The sequence below is a fragment of the Triturus cristatus genome, chromosome 12, assembly GCF_964204655.1.
Source record: "Triturus cristatus chromosome 12, aTriCri1.1, whole genome shotgun sequence".
In the NCBI taxonomy this organism is placed as follows: Eukaryota; Metazoa; Chordata; class Amphibia; order Caudata; family Salamandridae; genus Triturus; species Triturus cristatus.
The window spans coordinates 275,113,803-275,129,411 of record NC_140595.1 but is presented as its reverse complement, the minus strand read 5'-3'; the positions used below and the strand labels follow the sequence as shown (position 1 = coordinate 275,129,411).

At 44.1% G+C, this 15,609-nt stretch overlaps 1 protein-coding gene across 1 annotated transcript in view; it reads left to right on the top strand.

The window, feature by feature from the left end:
• Positions 1 to 8,015, top strand: part of SDHC (succinate dehydrogenase complex subunit C) — a 111,937-nt gene extending 103,922 nt beyond the window's left edge. The window contains exon 6 of the mRNA XM_085638654.1: positions 4,922 to 8,015. Within this exon, the coding sequence (XP_085494780.1) occupies positions 4,922 to 5,026 (105 nt within the window). The 3' untranslated portion in view covers positions 5,027 to 8,015. The remainder of the gene's footprint in view (positions 1 to 4,921) is intronic.
• Positions 8,016 to 15,609: the final 7,594 nt, after the last annotated feature.

The following is a 15,609-nucleotide window of genomic DNA, read 5'->3' as shown; positions in this document are numbered from 1 at the left end:
TACTCTGACGCACTTTTTTTTGTTTACATTTCAGCTAACGCATCGATCTTCCGGCCGCAGAAAAACTTCCTGAACGCGCCCACAGCCCGACCTCAACCCGCAGCGCTTTATCTGCCACAGAGAGTGCAATGTAGCTGTGAGTCTTTACTTGTAAAACACAGTAAGAGTTTGCTCCAAATTTGCACCTCTCTATGGCGCGGCTTCACCAACCCCCTTCCAGCATTAACAGACCGGACTGGTACTCTGACGCACTTTTTTTTGTTTTACATTTCAGCTAACGCATCGATCTTCTGGCCGCCGAAAAACTTCCTGAATGCGCCCACAGCCCGACCTCAACCCGCAGCGCTTTATCTGCCACAGAGAGTGCAATGTATTTGTGAGTCTTTACCTGTAAAACACAGTAAGGGTTTGCTCCGAATTTGCACCCCTCTATGGCGCAGCTTCACCAACCCCCTTCCAGCATTAACAGACCGGGCATGTAATAGGAGCTTGCACAGCGCCTGGAGGACGAGCGCACAGGTCAGCAGCACATTAAGTAGGTGCACGAGACTCTGGGCCGGTCAGTGCGAGAGTGGCATTAAACACTGCCAGCTCGGGATGCCAGGCTTGTAAGTCGACAGGGGCCGGTTTGTTCAGCCAGCACACGGCACCCCAGGAGCTATGGGCACGATTTGCTCCGAATTAAACGACTGGACAGGTGCACCTGAAGTAATAATTTACACGGAGAGGATGTTGCATAATGGCCAGAGTGGTCCAGCTCGAAGCTGGGGAACCAGATTCGAGTCTCGGCAGGGACACAACATCCTGTGATTCTGGGCAAAGCACTTAATCTCCCCGTTCCTAATAAAATTATGTGGCTCGACTGTTGTGCCACTGGCTGTATTACATCCTGTTAGGAGCATAAAGCGGAGGGTAACACAGCGAGAGGTGCAGGGCGCGATGTACCGCGAGCTTCCCAGACTGCCTCTGCCAATACACCTTAATCCCAACCAGCAACCCCGTGCCCCCCCCCCACTGAGTGCTTCAAGTATGTGAAAAGTGGAGGGATCTATCAGTGGATTAAGGAGTGGGTGTAGCCTACGGAGGTCTTCTTGTGAAGTAGAGGTCCCGGCTTAGTACTGAGGGCCAGCTAGTCTCCTGTGCTTCATAAGTACGTCAACTAAATCATTCTGAATACAGAGAACATAAAAAAAGTCCTTTTTCCCCCTGCTCGAGAAGCTAATAGTGGTTGCCCCAAAATTAAGAGGCCTTTTCAAGGTATGGGTGAATAAAGAGAAGAAGTACTATTACCAGCAGGTAAGGTTAGTGCCAACTTTCCAAATTGGTCGACAAACGGTAGTAGTAAACACATTTCTTGAATCAAAATTAAACCTCTCTTTCGCTCTGAAACGCTCACCTCCTCTCTATTGTCCGACCAGTCTGACGTAATTGACCTCTGGAGCCATAGCCTGCTCGATCTCATTCCTCACGCTTCTGCCTGAGCTCATCTCATGCCCAGAGGGGTAGGAACATTCTCCCAGTGCAGAACCTGAATGGCAGGTTCTAAAAGAACTAGTCCTCATTATCTTCATCGTCCTGCCTACTATCTCAAATTCTTTATTTTCTTCCATACTTTAAACAACTCCCTCCCCTCCCCACACCACTCTTACTCGTGCTTTCTGTACTGCATGTATGTTTGTGTAGTAGTGGTTTGTGTTTGCCTGCTTTTAAAACCCAATAAGAGACACCGCACACATGTTCACGGAAAGTTAGAGAAGTGAAGGAGCCAAGTGTTGAGATGTTGTGTCGACTCGATGACCTGTTGGTAATCTTCCAGCCCCTTCTCTCTTTTTTGGTAGTTCTTTGAAGATGTCATGGAGATGCAATAACTTTTCATGCATGGATTTGGTTACCATTTTAAACTCCCATCTCGTTCTTTTTGTCAAACTACCAAGGCCTTACCTTACGTTGCGCAGGTTTTAGCTCCCACTCTTAGACCCACTGCAAATGACATATGTCCCGGTGTAGTGCACACAAATTAAAGTGAATCAAAAGAGCCGATTTTGGTGGAACAAGGGCCGTCACAATTGAGGCAAGACCAGGGCACGAGTCAGGGTTAAACGCAGGTACACGGCGTCCACTCTATATTGCACTGTGTGAATGTATATAGATCTATGTGTACACATGTGTCTGTGTAGATTGCTTTATGGCTAAGTGTCGCTATTTAGAAGTAGCTCTGTCTGTGTGTACCTAAGTTTAGGCTGGATATATGTGTGTAACTGTGTTTGTGGCGCTCTGTGTGTGTGGCTCTGTATGTGTTGGTGGTTCTGTGTGTGTGGCTCAGTATGTGTAAGTCTGTGCATGTCTGTGTGGTTCTATGTGTGTAGCTGTGCGTGTGTGTGGCTCAGTGTATGTGTAGCTCAATAAGTGCATAGGTGCCTCTGTGTGTGTATAGATGGCTAGCTCGGTATGTGTGTTAAGTGACTCTATGTCTCTGGCTAGCTCTGTATGTGTAAGTCAGTGGCTCTGTATGTGGATTTCTGTAGCTCTGAATATTTGTGTGGATAGCTCTCTATCTGTGTCTGGCTGACTCTGTATGTGTGGCTCTGTATGTATGTCTGGGTGATACACTTTGTATGTGTGTGGCTCTGTGTGGGTGGTTCTGTATGTGTGTGGGGTTGGCTTTCTCACTACGTCACTCTCTCTCCCTAACTCACTCTCTCTCACTACCTCACTATCTCTCACTACCTCACTATCTCTCACTATACTACACTCTCTCTCACTAACTCTCTACCTCACTCTCTAACTCACTACTCAACTCTCTCTTTCTCACAGCAACACAATATCACTACCACAGTAACTATCTCTCACTCTAACACACTACTTAAAAACTTCACTCTCTCTCTATCTCACTACCTCACTCTCTATCACTACATCACTATCTATTTGTATCTCACTCTCGCTACCTCACTATAACACAACACACTCTCTCAAAACTTCACTACACCAGTCTCACTACCTCACAACTTCACACTCTCTTTCTAACTCACTAATTCACTCTCTCTATCTCACTACCTCACTCTCTCTCTCAAATACACTAATTCACTTACACTAACTCTTTCACTACCTCACTCTATCTCACTACTTCACTAAATCACTCTCTGTTTCTATCTTAATACCTCACAACATCCCTCACTACCTCACTCTCTCTTTCACTACCTCAATCTTTCTCTATCTCACTACCTCACAACATCACTCACTGTTTCTATCTCACTACGTCAGAAAATACCTCTCACTCACTAACTCACTCTTTCACTACCTCACTCTCTATCTACCTCACTCTCTCACTACATAACTCTCTATACATCACTACTCCCCTCTATCTATATCACTACCTCACTATCTCACTACTTCTCTCTCTAAAAAGATCACTACCTCACTCTCTCACTACCTCACTCTCTATATCACAACTTCACTCTCTCTAACTCACTACATCACTCACTCTCTATCTCTCTACCTCACTCTTTCTATCTCACTAACTCACTTTCACTGTCTCTTTCACTACCTCTCTCTATCTCACTACATCACAACACCACTCTGCTTACATCTCACTACCTCACAACATCCCTCTCCCTCACTACATCACTGTTTCACTACCTCACTCTCTCTCACTACATAACTCTCTCTACCTCACTACTCCACTCTATCTCACTAACTCACTATCTCACAACTTCTCTCTCTCAAAACATAACTACCGCACTCTCTAGCTCACAACCTCACAACTTCACTCTCTCTCACTCACTACCTCAATCACTCTCTATCTCACTACCTCACTCTTTCTATCTCACTAACTCACTTTCACTCTCTTTTATTACCTCTCTCTCTATCTCACTACATCACAACAACACTCTATGCTTATATATCACTACCTCTCAACATCCCTCTACCTCACTACCTCACTCTTTCACTACCTCACTCTCTCTATCTCACTCTCTATCTACCTCACTCTCTATCTCACTCTCTATCTCACTCTCTATCTACCTCACTCTCTCTCACTACCTCACTCTCTATTTCAATACCTCTCTCTCTCTCTCTCACTACCTCACTCTCTCTCTGCTAAAGCAATAGGTATCACATATGCAAAAAAAAAGCTAATGCCAATAGAAATGACAATGCCATTTATTTAGGGATACAAAAATGATAAAAAAATAATGAACAATACCAATAGCTCTACCTATAATATTGCCGAGACCATTGCATTGTAAATGCTTGTTTTTAATGGGTTTGCACTGAATTATTGTGTGTGTGTGTGTGTGTGTGTGTGTGTGTGTCATACTTTGTGTGTGTGTGTACAAGATTTAACACCTAGCCTTTTTTTCTGGCCCGAATGTGTAACATTGCATGTTTAATGTTTTTTCTTTTTCCGGTTTGGTGTTCCCCTTTGGGCAAGTATCTTTTGTCTTGTATTCCGAGATTGAGAGTTCAACACTGAGCAGGTTTATTGGTGCCAGTCTTTATGTGCTTCTGCATTTTTTGAGAAATCTTGGTGAGCAAGTTTGGCCGCCAATGTGCTTTGAGATACTGATAAAAGATTGTATTGATAGTCTTTTTTTAATGCTGCAATATGCAAATTTAATATATATTAAATGTAAGTGGGCACAATGTATACAACTCTCCAATACTGTCTATGCTTCTGTGATCACATTATTATTTAAAGCAATGCATGTATCATTAAATATCCAAATAACAGAATAATGTGCAACGGGCTAGGGGTGATACTTTGAACACCAAATCTCGACATATATTACATAATAGGAACTAGAATGTACTGGAGGCCTCTGTTAAGGTTTTACGATTTTAGAGCAATCCAGATTCATGTGCAATAGTGTTTATATTTTCCATCCTGTATTCATTTTCTTCCATTTTCTTGTCTTTTCCCCAGGCATGGGATCTTGGAAAGGGTTTCAAGATACCCCAGGTGTACCAGTCGGCATACATTGTCTTGGCTCTCACCCTCCTGTCAACTGCTGGCCTTGCATCATTATAATGAGGCGAATTCCTCAAAAGCAGCACCTTACATATCAAGAGAGCAGAGCCTTTTAAGAACGAGTCCACTTGAAAGGAAATGCAGGGAGAAAGAGTTTTCATTGAATTTGAATGAGTAATTTATCTTATTTTAATCTGCGACCTGGCTTTCCGTCCCAGCTATAGGGAAACACTTGTGATTTTTAGGAAGTTGAAAATGAGAGATTCAGGGATGGACTACAGCAGTCTGAATGCCTAGGCCAACCACCATGAAACAGTTTAGTGATGGTGCTTAGCCGTGAAATAGTGGGAGATGTTGTATATAACATAGCATGTGCTGTCACATAACCGTTCCAAAGCCTAATTCCTGGCTAAGCCATTGCTTTCGGATTTATTAGGATCTGTGTACATCCTTGTCCCACTGGTCTTGGGTTTTGCTCTATTAGTATCTTAATTCTGTTGGGCATAGGGGGGTACAAACTTGTTATAGATCTTACTTTTTAAGTGATATTACAGTTGACATCCTCATTTTTCTAAGGACTCCACCTGCTGTGACATAGTGCACTTGTACATACACTCTAGAACACTGCTGTCATATGTAAGTGCTCCAAGAGATTAAAATGACAAAATATATTTAATGCAGTTGCTGCTCGTTACGATTTATAGTTTGCTTAAAGTGACTATGGGTTTTGTATCTTTATTGATTTCAGAGCAAATAGTTTGCAATGATAATCTCATGTAACCTGCTGAATTTTACTACTATATGGGAGCTCCACTGGGTCTCGCTTACAGGCTTCCTTTACTGTGTAACGACAAGATGCCAAATATTTGATTCTCTTCCTTCACGAGGTTCATACCATTTCAGATTTGCCCAGTTAGAGTGTTCTTGTAGAATGTAATGGCCAGTAGATTCTGTTGTGTTAACCGAAAGAAATGCACTATTTTTTTCTTTGCCCTTGAGGTTACTGTTTCTATACCCCATAGAGCGAAAATGTTGGACCTCGGGTTTTGTAGTTTCTTCAGTGCTTATGTGATAATTGGTATTGCATTGTATACCAGGTGATTATTACCAGTAGAAACACTTAAGGGTACTTTATTTGCAGCACACAATAGCAACATTGTCACATGCATCACTTCAGAAACATAAAAACATTTTTGCATTTAGCATCCAAGTCCTCCATTATCTTTCTACTTTGCTTCCCATTCACAGTTTGAATGAAAGTCTGTCTGATAATCAGGGTGGTGCAATGGAACATTAAGTGACTGTGACTAGTACTAGTGACTGTAGGATACACCCAGGTCTCCCTCAGTTTGTGCATGATTAACATCATCATACGGACAGAAAAGTTTCACAGAACGTTCATTGTCTGCTTAGAACTGCTCCATTAAACTGGTGATTGTACTTCAGGCAATGATAGAAACAATGGCTACACTGTTGGCTACTTCCTGGGTGTTGGAGGATTTAGGAATGTCCACAAATCACTGTATGTGTGGGCATATTCTAAGGAGAAATTAACTCTAGTGAGCTTGGTGCAGAAGCACCAGTGTTCGAAGTGATGTGTACTTCACAGAATCAGTTGGTGGCACTAGTTAAGATACAAGAGTTATGTTTCTGTGCCGACCCCCACATTTCTTGATCTATTCAAAGTCTCTTGCAAGCAAAACAATTGTTTTTCTAATTCTGCTGATTGAAAGGGCCTTATGAACTAATAAATCAGTTACTACAACTCATGATGATTGACCTTTACACCCCCCCCCCCCTCCTGATTTAAGGATAATCCTGATTCCTGAACAAACGGGAATAAACAGGTCCACAGAGATCAGAATTATGCGTTTTGGGATAATTTCTCCATCCATGCAGTTTTCGCTTGATAAAAAGTAGCAGGTCAAACCTTCTGAAATTTATCAGGAGAAAATGTGTGGGGAACTGTGATACATGGTGATGCGCGTGTTGAGGACCTCTTTCTGTAAGTAATTCCTCATACTTTCCTGTCAAAAATGTAGTTGGGGCAAATAACCTCACCCAGGGGAATCTGTACTTACTGGCTACAGTAAAGCCCCATGAGATCTATCACACCTAATGCATGCATGAAACTAGTGGAAGGAAAACTGCTCCTATGAGCAACAAAAATGAAAACGTATTTCGGTATAATTGTGGCTTCAGTTTGCTGCAGGGTCTCTTTTGTAGGGTAATGTGGCATCCGGTTGGTTGATGCATGCATTGATTTTTTTTTTATGACTCTTGTTTGGTCTTCCCAATTGTGAGTGACTATGGTTGTCTCGCAGCCACATTTAGACAAGGGAATCCAGCGCATTGTTTTCTGAGCACATTGCATTTAAATTTGATTTGATTTCTTAAAATGAAGCAGTCCTCTTCATAGCTTAATTGTGAGATTGTCCTGTAAAGTCATTTGTTTGCCTCATCCCTTAATGTCGCGGTTGTCCTTGAATGGAATCACACAATGTCAGAATGGTTAAAGAGAATTTGATGCAGTCTTCCAGTACCTTTTGCTTAATTTTCAAAATTGTGAGCTGCTTGTGGTCCATCTGGAGTTATGAATTTGGCAAGGGATATCAAAGGACAATCCTTTTAACAGAATCGATAGTTTTTGATGCCCACTTCAAATATGAAGATGTATCTTGTCCTCAATTCCATACTCCAGTGGTTGAGTACAGTTTACCTGACAGTAAATGTGGCAGAACTGTAATGGCACACCATACACCTATTTTATGCATATTATGGGCAAGCCTGGGCAGACTTTGTGGGCCCCATGCTGAAGGAACTGAAATGATATAGAATGTCTTTGCGGCAACGTGATGCTGTTTTTTCTTTTTTTTCTTTTTTTATTTTTTATTAGCACTGCCTTTCTGTATTGAAGGCCATGTGAACAGAGCTCACAGGTATTCATATTTAAAGCTGTATTATTACCCTTTTCAGTAAATCATACGGGGCTTTTTTCAGGCAATCAAAATGTATTTTTCTGTTTACATAAAAATAAATTCTATAAAAATATGTTGCAGTCCTAGTTTTTCAATGTTTGAGTGGTGGATAATTGCTATTTATTCAAAGCACAGTTTTAGTGGGATCTGTGGAATAAAAGATGGTTTTGTGACTTGATTCGGAACACACAAGTGAAAATGTAATCTAATTGTTTGATTCCCATACCAACATACTTAGATTCATAAAGTTAAATATCTCGATCTATTTTGGCAAACCAAAACACTGGTTTCGAAGAGAATCTCTGGCCAAAAATGTTTTTAATCATTTGCAAAATTTCAGATCTTTAGACCCTTCTGAATGCCAGTGAGCTGAATAAGTCTGCATTTGCATTGATACAGCCCGTGCCCAGCACTTGCAGATATAGTATCCATCCATGCTGTACTGGAGAAGGTGTCTGAAGTGCTTACGCTCCCTCTCCCCTAAGTGGAATACTCGCTTATCATTCCAACTGATGCGCTACTGTTGGCTTTCTCTACTGAAGTCACAGTAGTTTGTCAGTTGGATGAGGGTATTTTCTTTTCTGCTGGCCTTTAAGGCCATATCTTCAAACTAGCTGCTCCTGCAGACTGTGGAAAAGGAGTATATCCTACCCTTTCAGTAGCACCCCCTGTAGTCCTCTTCAGTATTTCGTTCCATCTGATGACCTAGGGTTTCTGCAGCATGATATGGTGGTCTTGCTGCAAAAGGGAGCAGTGGAAATGGTGCCACAGCAAGCAACTGAACAGGGGAGCTGTTCCCTATACTTTGTGGTTCTTAAGAAGTATGGTGGCCTTTGGACCATCCTGTACCTCGAGCTCCTGAACTTTTACCTGCACCAAAAAAGTACAAGGAGATATCCCTGGATCCGGCCTTTTTTGGAGCTGGATGCAGAAGAGTGAGTGCCAGGGAAGCCATAGAGAGCACATGGGCTGGAACCTCAGCAACTTGAGTTCCACTGCACCACGATGGCTTCACTGAACAAAGGAGTATTTGGTACCAAACTACTCCTTCCATTAAATCCACACTGATGCCAGTGTGGGATTTATTGTACCATGTACCCAGCAGGCACCTCAGAGGTGCCCCCTGAAAACCTACCAACCCTGGTGTGGTCTCTGACCAGCTGTATGCAGCCAGCCACCACTAGACATGTTTCAGACCCCTGGGAGAGTCCCTGCTTTCTGGCTAGAATGTGCGTTGTTTCTGGTCCCACAGGTGTCATACCTCCTCCCCCAGGATGGGCCAGTGCTCAAAAAGAGAAGCTTCAAAGATCTACTGCCTTTTGTAATGAGACCCCCAACCTCTGGTGCTAGCAGCAGATGGCAGTCCTTGGTATACACCCCCACTTTGGCCTGTAAATCCTGCGAGAAAGCTCCACCCTTAAGGTGGTAGTGGTGAGGTGAAGCACATCTTTCATCTTGAAGATGGGGAGGCCCCTCCAATCAGGGCTAGGTCTATGCCCACTCACACGGGATGGTGGAATAATAGAGGGTGTGGTCACCCCAGATAAGGTGCCCATTGTCCTTACCTGCCACTACTCTAAAACGCCCCTCAATATAGTATTTAGGTGGCTTCCCCAGACCTGTAAACTAAATCTGCGATAGAAGCAAGAAGACAACCCTGCACAGAAGACTGAAGATGACGACTGCCTTGGCCCCAGCCCTTCCGGCCTGTCTCCAGCTTCTGCGACCAGCCTTGTAGCCAGCGACCTCTGAACACCCTGGGAGGACTGCTGTCTTAAAAAAAAAAAATCCAATCTCCCGTGGACGGCGGACCTGTCCAAGAAGAAACAAGCTTCAAGGACCCCGGATCCGTGTCTCCTGCCCACTCTGCACCTGACACCGGCGTCCAGAGCCTGAGTGGCTCACCTGTGCAATGAAGTCTACCCAGCAATCCTGACCTCAGGTCCAGAGTTGGCTTACCTCTCCTGATCGCCACGATGGTGAATGCAAAGTGAATCCAGAGGTTCCCTCTGACCGCGCCCCGCTCTGGTAATAAAACTCTGACGTCGAAAGGCACCCCTTCACCCGAAGTCCCCTGGGCCTTGGTGAGGTGAACTGATGGTGCTCCTACGACTCCCTACATCTCTACTTAACTCTGCTGTTGTTGGTCCTCCTGCAACCTCCGGTGCCACGCCTGCAGCCTCTTTGCCGAAACAAGAATCCCTGTTGAAAAGCATTGAGTGGCCGACGTCGTATTCGCACCCGGATGCTGTGTACCACTAGTGGTGTTTGTTTGGTGCTGGTTTGTAGCCCCCCCCGTGCTGCTGCTATCCCCCAAAGGCTTGCCCCTCCCACCGATTTACTTAACTGCAAGCAATGTGGCTTCAGGCACCCACAGTCTCCATTGGAAAGCGTTGGGCAGGACTCCGATGTTGACCTCTGCACCTGGCTGCCCCTGTGCCTCCTGTAGTGCAGTTTTGGTACTCACCTAACCCTTGGCCCTTGCTGAAGTTTGGTTCTGACTGGGATTGTAAGTCCTTACTTACCTGTTTAACCGCAATATTATTTTCTCTACAGGATAACATTGAACTTTGCTGAAAAGTTTAGATGTGTTGATTTTTCCAAGTTAAAAGAATTTTTAATAAAAAATGTACTTACCTTATTGCGGAGATTTTGGTCTCAAAATAAAGTACAATCAAAGTATAGTTTTCTAAAATTGGTCAGAATAACTACAACCCAACACAGAGTACACCCGAGCTCTATACACTCCCTACTGGGACTCGTGCAGGTTAACAGATTAGCTACACTCTGAAAGCGCAAATACTAAGGCCACACCAGCAAACTCCCCTTTGCACAAACTTAAACCACCAGTGAGCTTTCATTTAAAGCCCTAGCCACCTAACACTGCTTGGCACCATGCGATGCTGCTGGGCTGTGGGGGGGGGGGGGGGGGGGGGAGGGGTGGCGCTGCGGCCAAGGCCACCTGCGCAGCCATCACCGGGGAGGCAGGATGGGACCGCTCAGTGCACGAGAGGCTTGTGCCTGGCCCCGGCCCTGGCACATTACCCCCAATGCCCGGTAAAGGAGGTCTGGATCCCGGTAGACGATATACATAACACAGAACATCAACACACTACCACAATAATAGAACAACACAACCTAAAAAGCAGCACAACTCAAAAAACCAACCCAACAATATGTGGTACAAAGGGGAGCATGGCCAGAAAGATGACGGGAGGGGGGGGCATAGCCCTGCAGAGTTTCGGCTTGGCCTTCTATAGCCTGATCTCATCCTGCCGCCCTGGTGCTAATTAGTCCCCTAACTTTACTACACTCTGCCTCCCCACATTAGGGGTATAGATCGGAGCGAGTTTGCCACCCTTTAGACTCTGCTGTGGCCAATCATTAACCTGAGGCCTGAACGGATCTGCCCTGGGATCACCAAAATGGAACCCGCCTGCGCTATTTGCGGATGATTTGGGCAGTAAGCCTCGCCTGCCTGCCTGCTAAAACCTCTAGTGTCCGGCGGTGACGATATTCTTGTCCTGTGGTTCCCCTCCCTTCCCCCAGCGACTGGTGGTGGTGCTGAGCCGTGTTATGCGGGGAGAGAGAATGGTGCCAACAACAGTGTTCACTTTCCCAAGGGGATATCCGCTGTTCATGGGAATGATGCCCTGTTCACATTCACAGCCTCTGCACTGTGGCACAGCAACACAGACGTGGTCTCAATCACCGGGGCCAGCCACCCCAACCCACCAAGCAGGGGGACCTCAACTGTTTAATTGGGTGGTGGCAACTCCATCATCGCCACAATCCTTTCCTCTGGCTTCCCCCAACGTAGGCCTTGCGGGTCGAGACACGGCTTTGCCTGTTTCAGATAAGGGCCCCCAACATCGGGGGCGTCCAATTCAGTGGAGGGGGGCCCTTGAAGATCCAGGGGGCACCCACACCTGCGAGAGCACTATCTGCTCGGGCACAGTGATCTTCGGCTCACCTCGCTGTTCCTTGCTGCTGTTGGCCTTCGAAGGTCGCATCTCACTCAGGGCCCCGGATGTTGAATGCTATGCTAGTTGTAGGATTGACTTTTAAGTAATCAAAGAAATCTTATTTAATGATGATGATGCATCAACCTCCGATTAAGAGGTATTCAATATTCAGGGCATCCTTACAGAATCAATGAATATTGCCAAAGGCCTGTCCTCTGGGCTATAGACATTGTGGACCCAGAGAAATAGTGGGTCTCCTCTGAGGAACCTTATCTAAGGTGAAGTTTCTCCACTGGTCTTCATTGCCCTGACCTGCAATATTGGTGAAGAGACCAGATACATTCCAAAGTGTTGTAGAACACCCAAGCTCAGCAATGGTTGTATATATTGGCTCATCACAGATTGCAGCTTTATCCTAGAAGACCACTTTTCTCCAAGCCTGTCACTTTTGCCATAAAAGATCATGTCTGCAGAGAAGATGAGGGGTGTGGGGGACAACTGTGTTTGTAAAACATACCTCACAAATATTTGAGTGAAACAGAAGAGACAGAGCTCTGTACGCCGGGATCCTATTCACTGTGTTGTAAAAATAGATTGAAGGCTGTCACTGGTTTTAATGCTGTTATTGCCAAAGTTTTATCAGCATTACAGTGACAGTGCGCTTTTCCCCTCTGTGTGAGGCTGCATGCCAGAGGAAACCCAACATGCAGAAAGCAAGTCATGTATTGGAACCTGCTGCTAAAGGATCAGCTTGCTCTTAAACCAAAGGTAACTCCTATGACCTTGGTTATCAAGACTTCAAATGATGCCTCTCTAATGTAAAGCAATACATGATGAGCACTTTGATATAGCAAAAGGGGGCCTCTGATGTCCGTATCGGGAGCGATCCCTACTTTTTGGATAATTGCTTAAGTATGTTGATGGATTGCTACATGACTGATTTCACCCACTTGGCAACTATGATCGCTTCAACTACTCCGCTGCCACATCATGGTTGTAATCTCAGGCTCTGTTAGACTCCCAACGGCTATAGTAGGTTTAGAGGTCCACTATGAAAATGCAACTTGCAGTCCTCAATCTGACCAAACATACAAAAAAACACTTTGTCAAAGGTCACAACCTCGGAAACTAAGGTTGCTGGGATTGCGAAGGTACAGACTCCTGTTCATCTTCAAGTTGAAACTCTGGCTGATCAGTTTCTCCAATGTTTACAGTAGGCTTAAGGCCTTTGTAAAGCGTCTTCGAACAAACTTTCCTGTAGGTGCTTGGGGAAACCCATGAAAACCACTCTAGGAGATGACATGCAACAGTTTATTGTGGTCCCCTTCTCCAAAGTTTTCCCTGCAGCATCACAGTGGTACATTATGGAACAAGCTCTCAGAATGGTTCGTTTCCCATTGTGCTTACTTGAGAGCCATGCCAACTTCTCCAAGTTAAAAGCTATTTCACTGACAAACTAATTGCAGCATAAGTTATTGATCTATCTTGTGCATCAAAACTGTCACACTCTTGTCGTCACAAGGCAGGCGACTGTCAGTTTATGGACTGCCCCACGAGGTAGCTACCCAGGTCCATCGCTAATTGACTACAAAGGAACAGTTAACATATCGAAGTAAAACTCACATCTGTACTTTTTGTAACCATAGTATGGATATGGGTTCACATTTTTTAAGGGGAACTGATCAGCACTTGGGACCTGAAGAGATGGGTGATAGCAGTAGTTTGAGAACAATCACATTGGTACTCCACATGGTAATATTGACTCCATTATTAAAACTCTTGTTAACTACCAACAACCTCAACACAATAAAACCAGCGATGGATAAATGTAATGTATTTATATCAATTACAGTGGGAATGCAAGATCAAAGTTCACATTTTCTTGAAGATGGAAGAAAGTTTTAAGAAAATGGAAATCTTAACTAATCTAGAACTGCATCGTATGAATCTTCATTGAAGTCATGAGTGTGGAACACTCCCACCTAAATGATGGGTACCTGGGCCCTTCAAATTGATATAATCAGATGAACATTTAAGAGATGAGATGTCGCATTTTCACTTGCAGTTTCCACATCTATAGCCTGTGCAGGTGAATTTAGCACAGCAGAACAAACTTTCCATACTACTGTATAGGCTAACCCTAGGGTCAGAGGTAAATGGAGGGAAATAAGGTAGCCTGATGAGTAGAATGCAGAGCGAAGCTGAAAGCATGAACTGCTCTTTCAAGGTCCCATCAGCTTCCATATCAGCATGCTATGTGTTTAGGCTGTGAGGTAACTACTACTTCGTTTTGAGGAGCATATGCTTGGGTAGCTTGGATGGAAGATAGTATTGAACTTCTAATTGTAATTATATAACTCTTACTACTCTATACGAGGCGTTAGTGTGCTTTATGCCAGGCAGCAAACTCCTTTGGAAATCTAGGTTAGTGTTTAATCCAGTGGTTATTGGAATTATCTTGTACTGCAAAGGACACATTTGCATGTGTTTCCCCAGTTTCTTTAGGATAGATTAAATTAGTAGGATTCAGCTTTGATCATTTGTGGGGGGAGGGTCTATAAGAATGTGTGAGTTTATGCAGATGATTGGTGGAATTGGTAGATGACCTAGAGGAGATTACATATTCTTATGATAAGACTTTTAAAGAAGAAAGTTGTGATCTTTGAAATGAAGTGTGGGCAATTTGTAGAAATACAAGAGTTTATGGAAAACGGACAAGGATAGAAAGGAAGTAGAGGGTCACTCTAAAGAACCGGAGACAAAGCATTCAAAACCTTTACGTCCAGATTAGTTTTCTGGATATCTAGGTATAGAGATGGTTCCAAACAGAGAAAATTCCTATTGTAAATCTGAGCCGAATAATTAGAGAAATATTGAAATGAGCAAGTGGGAAAACCTGCATTTAACGATCTAGGATATGGGGAAGATTGTTATTTTGCTCACGCTTACTTTCCTTCTTGATAATATCCCTTTACTTTTCCCATAGCACTTGATAGATAAGATCCAGGGGAGACTAGTATCGTTTATTTGGGCCAGCCTTGAAAATTCAGAGGCTGACCTGGAGGGATTTAAGGAGGAAATTTATAGAAGGGTGGACTAGCTTTTTCAGACATACAGGTATATTGCTATGTATTCCAGTGTAAGAATAGTAGATTATTAATGGCAGCTCTCGATGACACTTGGAGGGGGAAAATATACTCGTGCATAGTTGGCGACCTGGGTTGGGAAGGTTGTCTATACCTATTTGGGATCCCCAACTATTTTGAGAAAGTACGGCTAAAGGTTCTTAGAGCTTGTTTAATAGTATGGTGCAATACAAGGAGACTGTTAGGTATAGAAAAGTACTCTGTTTGCCCCCATCTGGAAGTCACCTGAGACTTCCACTCTGTGTTAGGCCTAAGGTTGCTCACCCACACTACCACTAATTGAGCACTTTGGGTTTTACATTGAGCCCTGTAAACTTTTGGGGAACCCCTGGACTCATTGCACGGTATAACCACCTAGTGGTGATACCATATGCTGAACCAGCTTCCTATGCAATCAGTTTACTCAAACCTCACCTGGAGCCCTTCAGGCTCCTCTTGTACATAAGGCAGGTACAAGATATGCTCATACTCTGGGCCTTCACTCCATAATGGTTCAGGACATACAAGAGATGATCCCTAAGTTTGGGACTGGAGCTTCTATTTTTGACTGCTCT